This window comes from Bidens hawaiensis, unplaced genomic scaffold (genome assembly GCF_021521415.1).
Source record: "Bidens hawaiensis isolate Kalapana, Puna unplaced genomic scaffold, B.hawaiensis_p1.1 tig00053362_1, whole genome shotgun sequence".
Lineage (NCBI taxonomy): Eukaryota > Viridiplantae > Streptophyta > Magnoliopsida > Asterales > Asteraceae > Bidens > Bidens hawaiensis.
In genome coordinates this window covers 1-22,501 of record NW_027499623.1, presented here as the reverse complement: position 1 = coordinate 22,501, position 22,501 = coordinate 1, and the positions used below count along the sequence as shown (strand labels likewise).

The 22,501-nt window shown below is 31.4% G+C and overlaps 1 protein-coding gene across 1 annotated transcript; it reads right to left on the bottom strand.

The window, feature by feature from the left end:
• Positions 1-9,951: 9,951 nt before the first annotated feature.
• On the bottom strand, positions 9,952-14,620 carry LOC143600112 (mediator of RNA polymerase II transcription subunit 17-like). The gene is made up of 8 exons (XM_077077890.1): positions 14,520-14,620; positions 14,217-14,439; positions 14,022-14,135; positions 13,042-13,127; positions 12,601-12,973; positions 11,803-12,183; positions 11,393-11,683; positions 9,952-10,275 (listed from the first exon to the last, which is right to left on the bottom strand). Exons 1-8 carry the CDS (start codon positions 14,606-14,608, stop codon positions 9,952-9,954), a joined length of 1,881 nt encoding a protein of 626 aa, XP_076934005.1. The 5' UTR covers positions 14,609-14,620.
• Positions 14,621-22,501: the final 7,881 nt, after the last annotated feature.

The following is a 22,501-nucleotide window of genomic DNA, read 5'->3' as shown; positions in this document are numbered from 1 at the left end:
AGGTTGTTGGTTTTGTTTATTGTCTTTCTGCTTCTTTATTTGTTAATATATTTTTTTTAACAACTTTGTACCCTATGGATATGCTACTATTAACATTTTATTACTATTGTTTGGTTTTTGTTTTGAGGCTAGTAGCCATATTTTATGTCGCATGATTTGCTATATTGTAACCTCTCTATTTATGGGATGGAGGTAGGATCTGCCTTCGTCCTATTCTTCCTATACTCTAACAGCAGTATTACGATAAGTGAGATTTTACTGGATATGTTTGTTTTTTTTACGTGACTTTCATCAAATATATCAAAATCAACTTAAATAATATTAGACTTTAAAACAAAATAAGAAGAATGATGATTAATGATAACGCTATATTTAAGATGAGGGCATCATCATCTGTTTGTTTGTTTTTTTTTTTTCCAGTTTAATACATACTTAATAGGTAATTAGGGCCCACCATTGCTTCCATACCAGATCACTAGTGGTCAAGGTCATGAATGTGTTCATTCCTCACAATGATATACCATGGTTTGTAATGGGGAGTTGTATGCAAGCAATACAAATAATGTATTTTCATTATGTACAACCCCAATTACTATTAGCGATTTTTACGAATGTAAATGACTCAAATCACCTGTATATTATACGAGAAACTCGTCAAAAAATTAATCGTATGAAGCTTAACGATAACACCGTATGAAACTATATATTAAAAAGAAGCTTACACATGTGAGAGGAATTCACTATTCCTCTATGTTTGGTGTTTTTATGTATGCAGTACAACATCCTAATGCGTATTTCTGATTTATAACTTTTTTCATTTGTCATGCTTTCTTTCTTCACTTTAAGAGCTTTCTCAAACTAACCATCATCCTCATCTCTATAATTACATTAATTACATTAAAAAACACTACATTACTCTTCCCTATTCAATTAAATAATATTTTTTAAGACTCTATCATTGCAGTTTTCTCTCTCCTATACTCACAGCAATTCAACAAGTATTAAAAAGTAAATAGGGGCAAACAAGGTTTCCCCAAATTTACAAAAAAAAATCACTACTTTTTCTCTCTTCACCTATAATGGACACTCACAATCATTGAAAACCCCACCTTATAATTTGCAAACTCCTAACACAAGATTTTAAGAGATAGGATGAGACTACTCTTAACACGTGTTGTATCCTTTCCCAACCAACTTCACCAAATTCAGTTTTACCATATTAGAAAAAGTCTATGTGAGAGATAGAGAAAGAGATATATGTGCATCACACTCTTTCTTTATTTATTTGTGTTTAATTATAAAATTAAAATGATAATGTACAATAAAAAAATAATTAATTCAAATGATCTAACTAAATTAATTATACATTAATTTTTTAAACTATGTTTTGTAATCTGTATGTTCGGTTCTAATATTATTAGATATGTTTTTTTATCGGTTTAATGATTCGGCTTCAACTTGTTATAATTAGTCTTTGGTGACTATAAATACCGATACGAATCGAATTTCCATCACCTCTATGAGTTAATGCATGACTTAAGAATACAATTCCAACGACATAATATAACTAGCGCGAGTCATAAATCCTACTTTTAAGATATTAGCAACCTCAAATCAAAACTAGTGGCATCTAACAAAAGAAATCAAGCTTCATGCATTGAGCTTGATCAGATCCGCAAATATATATATATATATATAGAAAAGTTAACGTACAAATGAAATTAACGTGCTAAACGTGAGAATCAAGTAGAGTAATTATATATACAAGTAGAGTAATTATGTAATTACATCATAGAGTACTTACACACACACACACACACACACACATATATATATATACGTAAGTACTCTATGATGTAATTACATAATTACTCCACTTGTATATATAATTACTCTACTTGATTCTCACGTTTAGCACGTTAATTTCATTTGTATTTGATCCAAACCCTATATATATATATATGTGTGTGTGTGTGTGTGTGTGTGTGTGTGTGTGTGTGTGTGTGTGTGTGTGAGAAATATAGTTTAAAAACCCTTTTGAGTTGAGAAAATTCGTGAAAACCCAATGTAACATCGTTTTTTTTACATATGTAATATATGTTGTTACATATAATACAAAATATAAAAAAAATGTTTAGTATTTTCTTATATATATTTTTTAACTTTTAAACATATTTTTCAAAAGAGAAAAAGTGCAAATTTACATTTACATTTTTTATTAACTTTAATTGTGGAATAAAAGTTTCAAAATTTAATTAAAAACATACAATTGAGAATGAGTTTCTAGAGTTTTCACAACTCAAGCGGGTTTTTATTTTATTCGTATATATATATATATATATGTATGCATGCATGTATGTATGTGTGTATGTGTGTATGTATAAGGGTCGGATCAAATGAAAACTCCTCTTAAAGAGAAAACTTAACAACTCCTAAAGAAATATTTTGAGCATTAAAAAAAAACCTCATCGCTATAGTACACATGTGTAATAGTGTGCATTGCATATATGCAATAGTGTTTTATTGCATAGAATACAACACTATTGCATATATTTTATACACATTATTGTATATATGCAATATAAGACTAATATGCGCATCGAATACGCATTAGTACGTATGCGTAATACAACATTGATGCACATGCGCGCTACATCGACTTTCATTTTATTATTATTATTATTATTATTATTATTATTATTATTTTGCATATAATACAAGACTATTGCACATATCAAATATACAAATATTGAATATACACAACCAAACATTATTGAACGTAACAATACGTAGTAGTACACATATATAATACAATAGTATCGCTCAGTAATACGTATGTGCATTACAATGTCATTTTTTAGTTTTTTTCGAGTGAAGGGTAACAAATATAAGAATAATGGCAAAAACGGAAATTTGAAAATATTTTTTTATCTTTAATTAAAAATAATTCTTTAGAAGTTTTTAAGTTTTCTCTCTAATGATGGGTTTTCTCTTGATTCCCCTATATATATATATATATATATATATATATATATATATATATATATATATAGGGGTGAGATCTGGTGAAAACTACTCTTAAAGAGAAAACTTAAAAACTCATAAAAAACTATTTTTAACTTTTAAAAAAAAAAATTTTGAAGTTTCTTTTTTTTCTATTATTCTTATATGTAGTTATTGGTTCCAAAAAAAAAAAAACCTTTTCGGTAACCTCGTCGGTATAATGCGCATGTGTAATAATAAGCACTACGTATATGCAAAAGTATTTGTATTGCATAGAATACAACACTATTGCACATATTTGATACACACTATTGTATATATGCAATATAAGACTAATACACATTAGTACGTATGTGTAATACAACATTAACGCACATGTGCGCCACATCGACTTTTATTTTATTATTTTTTTTCCATATAATACAATACTACTACACATATACAATATACAAATATTGAATATATGCAATTAAACACTATTAAACTAAAAAATACATAGTAATACACATGTGTAATACAATGGCATCGCACAGTAATACGTATGTGCATTACAGCGGTTTTTTTTTATTTTTTTCGAGCAAAGGGTAAGAAAATATAAGAATAATGGCAAAAACAGAAATTTGAAAATATTTTTTTATTTTTAAAAATTAATTCTTTAGGAGTTTTTAAGTTTTTTCTCTAAAGATGAGTTTTCTCTTGATCCTCTCCCTATATATATATATATAGTATGTATAATGTGTGTAACGCCCGTTAATTTCCGATAAATGATTTAAAGCATGTAAAGTATGTACATCTCTCGGGATTTATCCGGCATCCCTCAGTGACTTTCTCATCTTCCCGGTACGTTAAATTAATTAACTTTTCAACCAAGCTGCTACTTCTTTCTAATTGGAGGGGCTAGAGTGTAAAATTTTTATGTTATAATCAAAACCCTAACCCCACCGCCCCTTTTATCTTTGTCTGATTGGCAGGCAGTAGCCTCCTCCCACCTTCGTTTTTCTTTTTTGCAGCCAAGATTAGGGTGTAAAACTTCAATTGAAGGTTAGTCCCATGTTCCCTCAAGTCTTTTACACCTTAATTGGTCATTATAACTAGCTTATTGATCGTTAAATCGTATGTTTTAGGCTTACCGGGTGGCTGTCCATTCAAGCACTTTCGGGGCTGTTTTGGTTAAGGTTTTTGCTCCATAATCTTCCTAGGTATGTATTGTATATCATACTTTACTATCGTGAATTTTGGCATTCGTTAGGTTGGTCAATTGTTGATGTAGTGAAAACTAGAATTCGGTTGACTAGTTTGTGAATTGTGGTGTCTAGCGCGTTGTTTGAGAGAATTAACAACCAATTCGAACGTTGTAGCCTCGGTATAATTTTTTGGCTGTGAGAAACTGATTTTTAAAGGTATTGGGGCTGAATTAGTTGTCGGTTACTCAAACAGGTCGGTACCACGCGTATTCGCGTTTATTGAATAATTGGTGTATTGTGCTTGCGAGTTACCGACCCATTCAACTCGTGTAGTGTCGTGTGGGCTAGTAGGCTGTGAATTTATCAAATTGGGTCCACACGGGGCTGAGTTGGATGTTAAGTGCCTAAACAACTCTTAAACGCGCATATTAGTCTCACCTAGTACTTCCGGGGTAATTTGGGAATTCTTTATTCTCGGGGGTATCTAAGGGTCGTGTTGGTAGATATGAGGCCCCGGGGGCTGTTTTAATCGAACTTGGTGAGGTTGAGGCTTTTATATATATATATATATAGTATTGGGTTCATTTCAGAAGTGTTTTTAGTGTGAGAAGTGCGAGAAGAGATTCTGACAAATCATAAGTTTTCTTTTTAATTTCGGATTATTTAATTGTAGAAGTATATTAGTAAAAAGTTTAGGAGTTTCTTTTGGTAATTAATACTAATTAATGTTAAGTTACAAATGATTATACATTTATTTTTATTTTTTAATTTGATTTAATCATTAAACAATTCATAAAACAAAACCATCATACTCATACTATAGAAAATATAAATATATCAACCGTCATAAAAACAAATACATACGCAAATCATAATATTAACCTACACATACAAAAACTAGTTCATGTTATCACCTACACAGATGACAATATTTATATACATACACATAACTAGTTCATGTTAACCTACACAAATCACAATATAACATACATATACAAATTTACTTCATGTAGCCTATCCATTTGTATTTACCTACACCTATCAGAATATTAACCTACTCAAACAAACCTTGTATATGATATCACATACAATTAATAGTATTAACCTAAACTTGTAAAATATTCGGAATGTAGAAACACATCATATTTTTTTATAATTTTAATTATTTTATAATCTATCTTTTATGTGTAGACAAATACGGGTTATGTGTAGATGAATATTATTTATATGTAGGTGAAAATAAAATGAACTAGCAAGTTGTGTAGGTTAATACGATATATGTGTAGGTAAATATTAGTGTGTTTTGGTGAAAAATAAAAGAAACAAAATTAGTGTAGGAGAAAATAAGTTGTGTTGGTAAATACGAGTTACATTTTGATAAAAATAAAAATAACTAACAATTTGTATAATTGAATATGAGCTATGTGTAGATTATTATGTTACTTGTGTAGGTGATCAATTTAATACAATTCACCTACATATATATTTTTTTATATGTAGGTAATAGATAATTCAAATTTGTAACTTTCTACAAGAATTAATGTGGAGAATATTTTAGGAGTAATTAGAGGAATTAATGCATTGAACAAATCAGAGATAATCAATGGTTGAGATCAACTTCTCGCACTTCTTGCTATAATATCACTTCTCGCATGATCCATCCCCTATATATATATACTAATAATAATAATTATAGTAATATATATATATATTACTATAATTATTATTAGTATATATATGTGTGTGTGTGTGTGCGTGTGTGTTGATAAAGCTGTTAGTTATTATTATTAAATATATATATATATATATATATATATATTACTATAATTATTATTATTTGTGTGTGTATATATATATGTGTGTGTGTGTGTGTGTTTTGATAAAGCTATTAGTTATTATTATTATTATTATTATTATTATTATTATTATTCAATCGACTAAAACGAAGTGAAGCTTTTAAATTCATTGCAAGGTACCTCAGTAGGAAAAAAATAAATCAAATAATATATATATATATATATATATATTATGTTCATTTGTTTGTCATCAATTAGTTATAATTTGTCAAAACCCGATAGATCCGGATGGGTTATTGGTCGGGTATACCTGATGGATACCCGAAACCCGACGGGTAATTACTCGAAAAAACCTAACGGATTTGGGATAGGTTTTACTAATCGGATATGGGTTTGGGAATGCATAAATTAGCCCCAGACCCAACTCTTCGCCATCTATAGTATCAGTTTTGTTCTGGTCAACGAGTCAATATAAAAAGGTATCGATTTAGTTTGGGTTTCAACGAGTCTTTTTTAAAATCGTATCGATTTGGTTTGAGTCATACTGGGTCAATTTGAGAAGATATCGATTTAGTTCGGGTTAGCACAAGTCATTCTCAAAACGTATCCATTTGGTTATAGTCAAAGCAGGTTATTTTAAAAGAGTATCGGTTTAGTTTTGGTCAGCGAGTTAATATAATAAGGTCTCGATTTAGTTTGGGTTACAACGGGTTTTTTTAAAATCATTTCGATTTGGTTTGGGTTATATTGGGGTTAGAAGATATCTTTTTGGTTCAGGTTAACACGAGTCATATTCAAAACGTATCGATTTGTATCTGGTCAAAATAAGTCATTTTAAAAAAAGTTTCGATTTGGTTCTGGTTCTTAAATGTGGTTTGGACGTGCTTCAGTTTATTAGGGTGGAAGACTTTTCACATGAAATGTAAAACAATTTTTATAGTCAGTTGATCACTATGTTTGTTAGATTGGTGTATGAATGTTTATATCCTCAAGTGTGTTCCCCCGTATAGGAAGAAAAGAAGCCTGAAGATGGTTAAAACCCAAATCATTGTTGGATGCTTATCGAAAATCTTTCCTGGATGCTTATTTTCTAATTTGCTTGATTCCTAGACTAATGTTAGTGAAGTTTGTTCGTTTTCTATTAATATTAGTTTTTATAGTTTATGAAGTTTATGCTTTAAAGTTTAAATTTTCTTCATAAACATTTTACTATGTAAACTCACTTTTTTTAAGTTTGTGTAGTTGCTGACGTAGTGTAATAGGAGGAAGACCCTTAAACTTCTCGTCGGTAGTGTAAAAACAATTTAGGTCGGTTTTTGTGTTTTGTTACCCTTGAAAAAAATAACGTTACCCCTATGCGTTTTAAGCCCAACCATTTTAAATATTCAACCCAACTAAAGCCCAAACCAATAAAACCCATTAACCTTTGAAATAATATATGTTACACTTAAAACGAAATTGTCGGTCCTCAATTAATCAAAAACTGCCACCACTGTGACCAGACACCACTGCGCTGCTGTGGGCTACCCTCTGTCAGTCTGCCCTTCTCCTCCTCCGGTCACCTGACCAGGTGACCTCAACCGCTCCACACTGCAGCCGAGAAGAGGTGGTTCACCGGTTCGAACCCTCTTTCACGGTTCGACCTATAGTTTCTCAATTTAGGTATTTTTCAACTTTTAACTAAAATTATAATTGTTTATATAAATTGTCAATATAGAACAATCGTAATTTTGTTAAAATTATTTCCGAAAGTTGTTGAAGTACTTGCTTTTATTAATGAAGATGGAGTGTGCAACAACGAACTAATGCGAAAAGTATTTTTAAGTATTTTAAGAGTATTGATTTTGTGTTTATATACACTTGTTAGACGATATTTTAGGCCTCACAAATGCTCTATCAAAACATCCTAAAAAAATCAAGATTTGTTAGAAGCATCTAAGTTGATAAGCGGGACAAACCAAGCATTGAATAATCTAAGACAAAACGAGTTTGACAATATGTTGGCTAGAGTGACATTTTTTTGTGAAATAAAAATAAGATTAAGAGGTTAGATATGACGGAAAGTTATGGTAATCAACAAAACCGAAAGAATATCATTATTAATCGACATCATTTTGAGGTTGAAGTTTTTAATACTGTTCGGATATGCAAATTCAAGAACTTGGAAATAGATTTAGTGAGGTCTCAACTAGTTTGATAGAAAATATGTCTGGTTTAAATCCTTGTGATTCGTTTTCTAAGTTTGACATATCGAAGATAGTGGCATTTTCTTATATGTATCCGAATGACTTTAGTAATGAAGAAAGATGGTGTATTTCTGGTGATCTTACGACCTTTTATCACACTTTAAAGGAAGATGCTAAATTTGCAAAATTGGGTGTAATGTGTGACCTTGCTCGTGTAATAGTGAAAACCGGAAAAAACACCACTTTTCCTTTGGTTTATCGTATATTGAAGCTAGCTTTGGTTTTATCGGTTGCAACCGCAACCGTTGAAAGATGTTTTTCTAAAATGAAGTTTATCAAGACGGATTTGCGCAATCGAATGGGTGATGAGTATTTGAACGATGCTTTAATTTGTGCGGTCAAAAGAGAAACGCTTGATAAAGTAAAAGAAGAGAATGTGATAGCTCGATTTCAAGCTTTCATTAACCGAAGGGGAGAAATATGCAGCCCATGCGTTTAAATTTATTTATCATTGTATTTCTATTTTTGTTTAGTTTCTATTGTATGAAATACGGTTAAAATATTTTTTTTGAGTGCCACCCCTGACATTTGGTTCTAGATCCGCCACTGAGTTTGTGTACTTCAATACTTTGTTTGCATATGAATATGAATATGAATTACAATTAAAAATCATATTGAGGTCTCAAAAATATATATAAAAATATAACTTGTCGTTTGAAATTTTATATATGTATAATATGTTTATTTGACAATTTCTATATTTCCGTTCATGTTGTGCACGGACCAATAACCTAATGCATCAATATATAAGTTCAAAATCTACCCGGTTTCTCTTCAAATACAACCATCTTCATATGAAGATAACATTTTGTAAAATTTTGAAAAAATAAGTTACTGTGTGATACAAGTCTCGAACCTGAAACCTCATCTTTCAAACTAAAGATGCTTACTAACTCCACTTAAGTTTTCTTGAATTCTAAATGATATATTGTTAATTCACTTATAATTAATGTTATATCACAATTTTTTATTTGTATTATATTTTTCATCTGTGTAGAACACGGTCTCTAACCTAGTATAAATTTAAAGGAATATCATATTGTGATTTATACCTTTATAATTGTTTTAACTCTTGTTAATTATATTTCCATGTTATAAGGAGGATATTTTGTGAGATCGATGCAGACGAAGTTATAAAGGATTATGACCTGTTTAAAAGCAAGAGTACAATCATATCAAAAACATGATTTTCTTTTTTCAAGTGGCGTTTCAAACTACCTTCAATACCTAAGTGGCTCTTTCTAAAACAGATTGTGCAACCATTCATACTGATTTTGACACTCTAGGTTTAACTCATTAAAAAACACCATCGAAAAAACCCACAACTGTAAGAAAAACCCCCTGAATTAAGTTTCAAACATGAGATATCAATGATCCCAAGCCCGAGTTAGGTTTCAAACATGAGATCTCAAGGATCCTAATCCTTAATCGTTGCCACAATTCATTAGACCATAAAGTCAATTTGCCTATAAGTTTTAAACAAATTCTTTTTTCCTATTTTACAAAATATACAAAATAATGAAATCCGAATGTTTGGAAGACAAGCAATTGAAAATATAAAATAGACAACTTTACTGGATAAACAAAGCAATCAAATAGTATGCTTGCACCCCACTCTTATCTCAATTTCACCGTCCAAATCCACCACCCAAATAATTATAAAAGATAAGATAAATGTATTTTAAATGTTCAAATTACTTCTAAAATAACATTAAAAACCTGTCAAAGGTTCCCACCATTGTTGTTACACATGGTCACAAGGTCCAACAATGTTGCATACAACACATCTAAAGACAAATGACCTAAATATCTCTTTGTTTCACCATCCAAATCCTCTTTTTGAAGCTTGCATTCCTCCGCCGCCTCGTTCCCCACCATCAACCACCACGATATGCCACCTTCAGTGTCGTCTAGATCCACCTGTGCCACCAGACCTACCACTTCACCTTGATCCAACTCAAAAGATAAACTTAAGAAATCTCGGCTCGCTTTCATTCCGACAATCGATGCTTCCTCATGCAACCAACGTATTATTTGACTCGCAACCTGTTTTCAAAAATAACAAAATGAACATAAATTTTATTTCTACACCTAAGTGGTGACCTTGTTTTCCTTAACACATACATGAGCACGTTCATTTCATAACCAATAATATGTGGGCATCCACGAGAATCAGTTACATAACCATCTTATATAACAACAATAGGTATAAATGCATTTAACTATTATTTGTTCTAAAGGTAAAACCCATAGATATATACATATAGAGAGAACATTAACTTCAGAACGAACATGTTAAAAAAACAGCATGGCTTCCCTCCCACTACATCTAATTATCTTCTATTTGGTTCTTTCTTTCTCCATATACACACACACATATATTAAATAGAAAAACTTGTTGATTTTACTTTAACCGAACACGAACAATTAAGCGAATGAATTCTTTTGCTCGTGTTCATTTGTTAAGAGAATGAGCATGTTCTTGTTCGTTAAAAAACTAAACAAACAGTTCACGAACGTAAATGAACAGGCGTAAACAAAGACAAACAAACATATGGGCTTGTAATTTAAAGTTTAAACTTAAAACTAAAAAACATAGCATAAATAATCATCATCATCGTACTCAATAAATCCCATCAATAGCAAAGCTATGGTAGGGTCTGAGGAGGGTAAGATGTAGACAGCCTTACCTCTACCCCGTAGGAATAGAGAGGCTGCTTCCGGTGGATCCCCGGCTCGATAGTAGTTTTGCATCAAGCCTTGGACATAAGCAAACGGGCAAAAACATACAAACATAATTGAACGAACGAAACATGTTTTCATGTTCGTTCGTTTAATTGAATGAACAAAAAACTTTGTTCATGCTAGTTCGCTTATTAAACAAAAGAACATAAACGAATTAGTATTAAATAAAAGAACATGAATGCTCGGTTGGTTTACAGGCCTAGGAACTAGTATTTTATGAAAAAAGTCAACGCAAGTGACCACTTCTCTCTTTTACCTCTTCCAGCTTTACTAACTTTAAAATAATTACAGAACCACCACCAAACTGATCTTAAACATTAAACTAATCTTATCAAAGCCCAGAATGTTACCTACTTTTTCAGATTAACATGTTTTTATATGTATGTGTGTGTGTGTGTGTGTGTATTACAAAACATACCTGCTGGAGAAGTATGACATGAAGATCAGCTAGATTGCATTCAAATCGGTTAATCGAATAACTGTTTTCAGATTTCCCTTTGAAAAGACCAACCACATTTGGAGCACCTTCCCCTTCTATGGTTATGCAATCATCATTCACCACAACTTTGGTTAAAAACTGTGACAAGGATGCCACGCAGGATGAGGTATGCAAAATCGACTGAGGAACATCAACCACCAGTGTCCACGTAGAAGTACGAGAGTGCCACGTAGGATGAGACATCAAACCAACATACGATACACTCCTCGCCTACATGTACCATATAATAACAAAATAATATAATCCAACACATGTTAATAATAATAATAATAATAATAATAATAATAATAATAATAATAATAATAATAATAATAAATTAAGGCTATTACCAGATCTTCTAGTTTTGTTAGAACTTTGGATGAAAATATTCTGTGAGCCAATGACATGCAAAAATGTCCGAGAAGGTTTGGGCTGTTTTTTGGCGGTTGACCGAACAAACTTCGGTTCTTAGCTCGAACAAACACGTGTTCATGAAATAACTGTTTCAGGAGAATTTCCGAACTAATTCGATTAGGAAGATATAACTGCTTCTGCTTTTCTTCATCTTCAGTCATCGGCATGACATCATCTTCATTAGATGATGATGCCACAAGTGTAACAAAAACAGATGCTTCTTGATCTATGTTTAACTGCAAATGGTTTTCCCGAATACCCGTCACATTCATACCTAATGATGGGACAAATGCCTCTTGATTTATCAAATTAAAAACCTGCAAATAACCCATATATAAAAATTAAGATATAAAATTATACCCGTCTTTTCTGCTTTAATATTAACTTTTAAGAGTTAACTTCACGGATGGTCCATGTAGTATACCCAAATTGCAAGCATGGCCATTAGCTTTGAGAAATTACATCTACATTCCCAAACAGTTTAAAAATGTAACAAGGATGGGCATTAATTTCTCCAAATAAGCATGTGAAATGACTAAAATGCCCTTACTACTCAAAAATAAAAATTAAAAAAAAACTATAGCTGGAAAAGCTAACGCCCATCCATTTCAAGGGCCATCTGTGTCACACTTTCAAACTATTCAGGACCATAGATGTAATTTCTCAAAGTTATAGACCATACTAGCAATATGGACTTACCACAAGGCTATATAACTAAAAGTTTAATATAATACCTGCTCATCAAAAACGGCTCGATGAACTTCACGAAGGTCAGAATGCCTTTGTTTTACACCGCCATTGTCACTTTCATCTTCTTTATCAGAATCTTCTGAAAATTCTGAAACTCTTGTATTTGATCTTCGTATAATATTATTGGAATTTCCATTAACGAATCCGAATCGAAGAATGTGACACGGTTTTGAAGACAAATTCAACGCAAGCATTCCAGCATTATCATGTTCAACACGAACCGCTGACAGTGAAGTTGGTCGAAACACAGATTTTGGATCATATAATGTATAATCAAATAAATCAATGTAAAACCCTTCGTTCCCAGCAGCAGTTGCAGCCATTCGGTGCCTTTTAATTTTCCAATTCTGTTGCAGTCTGTTAAAACTAGTTAGGTTTTTTAAAAAAAATAGAATAATAATAATAATTGTTAAATTATAACTGACCTAATTAGAGCTCCATAGAATCGAGCCTCTCTGGCAACTTGCTTCTCTAATGATTTGGCAGATTGATTAAAATACTTACCAAGGTGCTGAAATACAGAAATAGACAATTTTTCAAATATATCATGTTATTAAGAGCTTTGTAAATTAGGGTATTTGGTCCGCACAATTATAAATAGGGGGTGTAAACAAGCTAAGTCACTCATAAAATAAGCTTGATTAATAAACAACCCTGGCCCGAGCTTCATTTATCGAGCTCGAGCTGGCTCACAAGCCTATCATTTATATAATTATTTTTAATGTATTATATATTTATATTAATTAATATTTTATATAGAACTACAATGAAAATTAACTAGCAATATATATTTATTTTAATAAATATAAATGTAGATAAACTAAATAATGATCAATAAACGAGCCGAGCTCAAGGCCTAGCTTCACGTATCGAGCTCGAGTTGGCTTGCGAGCCTAAACTAGCCTAAAAACTATATACAGAAATTTCATTTAATATGTTAAATGTATATCTTAATAGTAATTATTGTATATTAAAATAATTATAAATGAATATAAACTCACTGATAAATAAAAATCAATCCAAGCTCGAGCTCTTGTAAGTTAAACGAGCCGAGCTTAAACGAGCTCAAGCTCATGTTTAAAAAACGAGCCTGAGCACGAGCTTCACTTACTGAGCTTGAGCTGGCTCACGAGCCTAACATTTACATAACTTTTTAAGATGTTCGAAATATATGTGTGTGTGTGTATTTATATATATATTCTACTAATTATTAGTATACATTAAATTATAATAAAAAACAACTAAAAACATATATTATGCTATATATAAAAATTGTAAACAAAATACATATAAAATAATTACAAACTAGAAAAAATATAATAACTTGCCTAGCTCAAGCCTAGTGGAGCTTGGCTCGGCTCTACAACCCTAATTATAATGCATAAGGGTGTTTTAGTCTTTTTACCCGGAAGCATTGTAGTTTTGTAGCGGTAGATACTGCGAGGTCAGACAAGAGTTCATTAGGCAACTGTTTTGGTCTGGTCATGCCCGCCACTGTGACAGCATCATTAACTTCAACCTACAAACAAAACTTATAAATGTAACATCATAACACATTTTTTTAGACATGTCATAAATAATAAACAACTATTTGACTTACGGTGTTAATAAGATCAATAATAACAGAAAGCTCCTGATGAGCCAACTGTAAATTCTCAATCATGTTCTGCCATGGCCACGGTTGTGATGATGATGCATCTTTTGAAGAAGAAGCGGTTGTTTCACCTTTTTTCTGCTTTTTGTTTGTATCTTCTCTCTCTAAGGCCCAAGCAAAGTCTATTCGGCGGATTAAATTTTCTCGATTATCATCATAACTTAAATCCCTGCAATAAAATAAATTATATAAAGATTTAGAAATAGATTGATTGGAAAGTTGTTAAATTGGATGTGATGGTGTTCATACGGAGGGAATCTTTCGGCTCCATTTTCTTCGATTACTTCTAAGCGTTTGACTGGGAGTTTGTCGAGAGAGATACTCAAAGCATCATCCATTTCTTGAATGTTTCTCACTGAGTAAAACAATAAAAGTAATACCGTAAATAAACGCCCAATTGGTTAATAATCTTGCTTAAAGAACTCATGTAATATAGCGTGTAAGCAGTGACAGACCCAAAAAAATTTTCAGCGAGATCACGATTGTTCAGTTTCATTTGTCTATCAACTATCAACAGTGAGCTTTTACGAGTCGGGTCACAAGTTTTTTGTTTTCTGAATTAAGTTGGGCCACTGCAAACTTGAAGTTTAAACCTAATTTAACTTACTCTCCTTTTATACGTAATTAGCCCTAAGTTATGAATCAATCAATCTATTATAAAATGATTATATATTCGTCGTCCTATTTAAAGAACAAATGAATAATGTATGCATACTGCAGAGCATCATAAACAATGATACAAAAATATGGCATATATTCGATTAAAATGGTAAATGAATTCCGATTTAAGCATCTTAGTTTCTTTTGTTACATGTTACATGTTATGTTGGTGTATGATAGAATTTGGGATTTCAAAGAAGCGAACTACTGGAACTGGGAACAAACTAGCCAAATCGAGAAAGTCTAGATCTCCAAATACAATATGATTAACTGAACAAAAATATCGACAACTATAAAAGTAGAATGGTCTGTCTACTAATACTACTGCTACTTAACGATTTAACGGTTATTGGGCTTAACTCCCCACTACGCTTTTTCCTACTAGTTTTCTCCGTCAATTAGGTTTAGGCGAGTATCGGGAGCAGGAACTACAAACCCAGCTACCAATGTGCAAGTGAATCAATCGGGTCGAGTCAGATCGGCTCGTTAGACTTTTCTGAAGCTCGGGCTCGGCTGGAGTTGAGCCATGTTTCTGAAACCGAGCTCGGCTCGTATAGACAACTTAAAGCTGGGAGTTCAAGTAACGATGAACAAGGTAATTTTAACACTCATGATCTACCTAAAAGTTGGTTACATGATTCACAGTGAATATAATATATAACTTTTTATCTTGAAGATAACATTATTTGAAAACCCCATATTATGTTAAATATACAAACTTTTTTATAGATACATTGAAGTTTAGTTTTGAACATCAGCTGCTTTAGAATCCCCTGGGCTGGGTTTTGAGTGAAACTTATTAAAACTTCACCAAAATAAGCATTATAAATTCATAAGTATTTGCCTTATGCTTCAAATCAAATCATTAGATTAGCTAAACGAAAACTCATCTATGATGGCCTCAAAATCCAAATCACCAACTCTCAAAAGCGAGAAATAATAAACAGAAAGCTGGATTGGTTTCAATTATTATTATTATTATTATTATTATTATTATTATTATTATATCTGATTTATCAATTTATTGATTCTATTCTAACATTAAACGCTGAATCAGAAACAACCCACCTTAATATGATTGCAAAAATCAAATAGATTGATGTGTGCGACTTTATATTTGATGAATTATTAGGGATTACAATCTCTAAATCAATTTCTGATAATGAAACCCGATTTTGAGATCATATTTAACAGAGGTTATACATAATAAATTAGATAATACATACCTTCAGAATCCTAATGCTGATTCTTAATTAGTTGCTGTGAATCGATATTTAAGTTAGGATGAGATGGAAATCAATACAAATCGAATGAGGGAGGGAGGTAGAGGCTGGTGACGGAGGAGATGATGAAGAAGAAGAAGAAGGCCGCTTTAGGCTTTGTTAAGTGATGGCATAACTCAGGGTGTGCTTGGGATTCCTCATGTCTTATGACGATTTTGAATAAGTTGTTTTTGTGTTAACAAAGTGTCTGAAAACACATAACGCCTTTTTCATATGTTCTTATCAACAAAGTCAACATAAGGGTTTCGGAGTTTGCTAACTTATCTCCTTAAGGATTAGAATACCCACTACACCCTTCCAAGTTCCATTCACCCAACTTATTCACTTATACAAAAATATCCTTTTTGGTCATTTTACATCAATAAGTTAAATCAAACACTTTTTAAAAAATAACTTATTGTCATATGTTAATCCAAACACTTTTTTGGAAACTCCTTATTAGAAAGCCATAAGACCTTTTCAACTTATCACAAAAAGGCCTTTTTAGCTTAAATAAGGAATCCCAAACACACCCTCATATTCACATGCTATAACCCGTTTCAGCTAACAAAAGGAACCTGGAACAACAACACTGCAGGTCGACCGGCTCTAGATCGTTGCACCTCCAATTAGAGTTTAACAAATAAGAACTCTTGTGGCAAAATGAATGACTCTTAAGTGTATGCTGGTAATTAAACAAATATATAATACTGAAAGTAAAGTAAGAACTTTAATATTCAACAGCATGAAACTAATTCCATTCCCTCAAGTAAATTACCTGATTTCGTTGGATCTAGGGTTTGAAAATCACAAGCACGTGTACAAGAGACTCTGCTTTACCAGAAGAAACAAGTCGTATAAATATATCAGAGCTCAAATAACGGCCGATCGGAGGAGCCTGGTCGACGAAATGTTAACTGAAAATGAACTACTGCTTTAAGTTTAAACATCTGAACTCAATACATAATAACATGTTTTGATGCTTTTCTCTCTCTTTCTGGATAAACAAGATGTGGGCCTGATTAATATTGGGCCGGCCCATGAAACCCAACAAAAACCCGGTTAAATACCTGACCATATCTAAACAGGCTTCTACCTCCTACCCTGTTCCTGTTCATAAAAATACTTGGTTTGTGCACCTATATCGTGTGCATGGTTTTTCAATAAAGATAATATATAAAATCAATAATAAATAAAACTATAAACGAATAATCTAATCTAACTATACTAATAAAAGAAAATAATGAGGATGATGTGACAATCTCACATTCATTCTTGGCCTAATATCTCTTCTCATTTATCCTACTTATCCATGGGTTATGAGTCAAAACCATTTTGACAAATAGGTTATAATTTCCTTTCTAATTCTCTAATCTCTCATCTTATTCACCATATCTATCAATGGGTTATCGCCCAAAATAATTTCGACGAATGGGTTTTCCTTTATAATTATCTAGTTTCTCATTTTATTTATCCTACCTATCCATGAGTCATGGGTCCAGGGCCGGCTCAACGATTTTGAAAGCCAAAATCGAAATGATATTGTATGGTCCTTTCATGACAGTTATAAAAAAATAAAAATAAAAATAAAATAAATGTTTATTAACAGGCCTTGAGTTCGTGACCAGTCGCTTAGCAACAAGCAAGCTAACCATCAGATCAGCATATAGCTATGACTTTATTTTGCCCATTATGTAACATCTTAGATTTTTCGTATTTGTATTCGTTTATGTTTAACCCGATTCAAGATTTTATTCGGATCTTTCTTTATCATTAAAACACACATTTAGTTAGTAATTATTGGTGGTAAATTCATTTTATATTAATGTATCTTCTAAACATGTCAAACAACCTTTAAAATCGCTTAAAACGGATAAAAATCGCGTTTATGGAAGTACATAGACTAATTTTGCTAAATCTTTCCTATTTTCGACTAAATTAACGAAACTTAAGCTCCAAGATGTGTCAATTAATGTTGTAAAATAGCGCAATTCCTTTTCTTGATGCTGAAGACGTGATCTTTAAGATATTGGACATGATTCCGTCGTAAAAATTGATTATTCAGTTTTCCTAAAATGAGTTAGTAACTAAAACAAAAATATAAAAGGTTTGTATTTCAAGACATGTTTTAAACCTAAAATCTATTGGAAATGGCAGCGATCACTTCTGTAACTCGAAATCCCTCTCCTCCATTGTCGGTTTCTTCAAGATCAAGAACTTTAAGCTTTAGTTTGACTTGGGTGTTCAAGACCCCTTTGGCCTTGATTATCTCCTTATTCTATTCATCTTCCAGGTAAGTTGTCTTTGTAAAATCATAGATTTTCATATCATAAACAAAAACCCTCAATCAATTTCAGTGATTTAGGGAGTTTTTGTGATTAATTTGATCCCGACCCATTTAAGAACATAAAAGTTAAATATTAAGACTATGCGATTACTCTATCTTCTAGTCAAAACTAACTTTCAGGCCAGAAGAATTTTTTGTTCACCATAAATTTTGTGTGTACTGGTCAGAGCCCGACTCCTAACTTGATGTTCAGATTTTAAACAGTACCAGCTCGCTTATATATTAAAAATCTCATGACTTGAGTTTCACATATCCAATTAACCTAATTCCAGCGGATTTGTTCTTGTTTTTAATTCTAGTATAATGAATTAAAGTTCCAGGTCAGTTTGTGTTGGATCAGTTAGCGCGTTAAAGGCTCGGGATTCGTTTATTACTGTTATTTTACTGTTTAACTCACCAATCATTATGGTGAGTTATCACTCCCCTATTTTACTGATTTCAAAACCATTTTGGGGACTTTACGCGTACCATATTATATTAAACATATTATTATCTCAATTTATTTATTTCATTTAAACTAGAAAATCGTGACTTGTTGTGTTGAACGATTAAATGCTACCTGCTTATTTGCTTACTTGTGTATTTTATCGCATTTGGAAAGGTCCATCATAATATATCGCAGTAAGTATGATCATATGTCGTCTTAGTAGCCAAAGACTGATTCGCAAGGCAATGGTTAAACGGCACCCATTATTTGCTCATTATTTAACTGTTGATCCTCACAATATTGATTTGTAGTTTTTCTTATGTGTTATATTATTACATCAAAATCTGGTGATTACTTACTCAACATGTGCTGTTGACAAATAAAGCTATTTTCGACGCATATTACAGGTTGTTTTTTTGGTTCGAAGTGAATGTTGAAGATCACATAGAATGGGCTTTAAGTTAATAAAAAGACAAGTTGATATTACATTATTTGTCTTGGTTATATTTGTAATTGTCTGAGATGATGTGTATTTGTTTGAAATTAATAAAGTAATTTTAGATATCGTCATTTAAATAGTATGATAGTGTCTTGTGAGTTGTGAACCAACAGTTCACGCCCCGACATATTCCACCGTAGGTTGGGGTGTGATAGATTGATATCAGAGACGAAGGTTATAAGATAGGACATTAGAAATTGCATAGTAGCATGCTTAGGACCCTATACATGCTTATGTGTGGCCTAATGTGTTTATTTAAAAGTTTTACATCTTATTTAATATTTATTTATTTTATTTTTTAATCATGTACGCGCACACACAAACTCTGAGGCTATGCCTTTCTCTCTTAAATTTTTATAAAAACCCTAGATTTTTATTATTCTTTCATTTATGGGAAATTCCTTGATAATTCCCTTACTTTTTTTACCCCTTCACCTTAAAGCAAGGGAGTATGACAAGTTCTCGTAGTTACTGAAAGGGGGAGAGAACTGTGAGTAGGGCCACAAAATAATTCCGAGAATCAAAGGGAAGATGATATTCCTTTCCTGGAGGATAACCCGACCATAGCACTCGATCTTATTGGCCAAAGCGGAACAAATGTCATATGACCGGGACTTTAAGTGGTCAACTTAATCTGTTAAACGTTTACATTCCATATATAAAAACTGAATTCACGGTGATATGTAGCTAAATTCGGAAATTTTCAAATATTTATATTAATTTCTAAGTGTTTAGTTGGGTGAAAAACCCATGTCAACCCATGGACATTCGAACTATCCATTTCCTCAACCCATTTAGATTATGATATTTTGTTGGAGTGTTACCATTCGTGGTGGTTCACGAGATGCTCCAACAACCCATATTTGATTTTGTTAGTTTGTTATTTAGTTGGATCAGTTAAAATGCTATGTGGAGCTCATGGGCTGTCCAACTCAATTGTTTTGATAATTCGTTAATTTGTTGGGTCATTTAGAATGCCATGGAACGCTCATGGCCTTATAGGGGGCTCAACTCACAAATTGATGTTATGTTATTATAATTGGCCATTTAAATTGCCATGTTATGCTCATGGGAGGCCCAATTCGTAAATTTTAAATCACATTATTTAGTTGAGGCAATAACATGTCATGGAAGGCTCATGGAAAGCCTAACCCATCAAAGAAAATTCATTTGCCCATTTAGTTACTTGACTTTATCAAACTTTCAGGACTTGATTTATTCACTTTACTTTAATCAAAGTATTTTTAATTCTCATGATCCGACACAATCCTCCAGACACATTTATCACAGTTTATTTAAAACAGTTATCAGTTTATTATTTTATTTAACTGTCTTCTCTCATTTATTTTATTTTCAAACTATTAAACACGTTTCAATTTTTACCCTTAACTTTAATTATTAGCATTTTAGTACTTTACGTTTTGGTTAATCTTGTGTTACTTCTCATGTTTCATAACTTATCTTTCATCTTATAAATCTTTATTATTTAGATTCAAATATTGGAATTTTATTATTAAATTGAATTTTATTTTTTTTCCTTTTTCATCATTTAAATTTAATATTTACTATTAAATTAAATTTTCTGTTACTCAATTTAATTTTTATTAACAAATTGAATATTTCTCTAATTGAATTTCCATGGTGATCCATGGATAACTTAATCACTTATTTTATTTATTGATATTTTCACGATTCTTGTTAAAAACCTACGGCGGTTTGTGGGTATCACAATGATCCATTTTCATTTTTATTAAATTTTGTTATTTAGTTGAAATTTATACGGTGGTTCGTGGATATTTCAACGCCCTACTTTGATTTTTGATATATTTTAAGAATTATGAATGTTTCGATGATGACTTCATTAGTTTGTTGGAATAGTCATGGTGATTCATGCATTTCTAACCCCACTTTTTCTTTATTTTATTATATTATTTCACAACCCATGTTTTTTCATTGTTACTTTAATATTCGTTATTTATTTAAACTTCCATGATAAACCATGGATACTTCAATTTATTTATTTCATCTTATTTATAATGATTTTGTGGAAATAGAAAAATCCCTTGTAATTTGTGAATACTCCAATGACCCCACCTTATACTATATCTAATTTGAAGATTTGTTTGGAATAGGACTATCTCGGTGATATGAGAATACCCGCATCCCAATTTAATCTATTAACAATTTGTTTGAATATGTAAATTTTCGCATTTCCATTAATGATTTAATTATTTACCTATTTTAATATTTTGATCTTGTAATTTAGATTTATCTCATCTCAAATTCACAATTGCAATGCTACAATTTCATATCAGTTCACTTTAAATTTAATAAGTTCCTCATCTAACAAAACTCGAATGATCAAAATCTTCATTTAGCCTTGTTCAAATCTATACTCTTGTTCTTAAGAATTTCATTTCTTATATCTACAATACTTAAAGGTTTCACATGTTATTTCTCATATTAACATTTGTTGTTAATCAAACTATTAATTAAATCATTCACTTAATTTTTATTGTGAAATTTTTCATACATTTATAAAAAATCTTGTTTGTTATTTTCTTTTATTTGTTGAAAGTTTGTTGGTTATCATATATTCTTATCCTCGCTTATCACAATCAATCTTGTCTAAATATCATTCAAAAATTTATTCCAACTTAATGGGTTTCGTTTTCTTTCACTTTTAAGATGTTTTAAAAATTTAACTATTTTCATTAATCAAACTCGAAAGTTCACCTTATTGCTTTATTTGAAATATTTTGTACATTTATAATCTTTTGATTATACCTTTACGATTAATTAAAAACTTTACTTTCTCACAAAGTTATATCTTTAAAATGTTTTATAACTCACATGATGGAACAAATTATGTGGGCCATCAGACGTTAAAAGTAATTATGGTCTAGAACATAATTATCCAAGTCATTGCATGGAAATCATAGTACGTGCAATTATGTGTTATAATCTAGAACCTAAAGTGGTTTTGGGTAACGATACCAATGCTAAGATGATGAGGACATGGTGGATACGCCGCTG

Coding starts and splice junctions, on each gene's coding strand:
- LOC143600112 (XM_077077890.1), bottom strand. CDS start 14,608: ATGGATGATGCTTTGAGTATCTCTCTCGACAAACTCCCAGTCAAACGC. Junction 14,136..14,216: donor TTATTGATCTTATTAACACC/GTAAGTCAAATA, acceptor TTTTGTTTGTAG/GTTGAAGTTAATGATGCTGT. Junction 10,276..11,392: donor ATGTCATACTTCTCCAGCAG/GTATGTTTTGTA, acceptor TTTTGAAAACAG/GTTGCGAGTCAAATAATACG.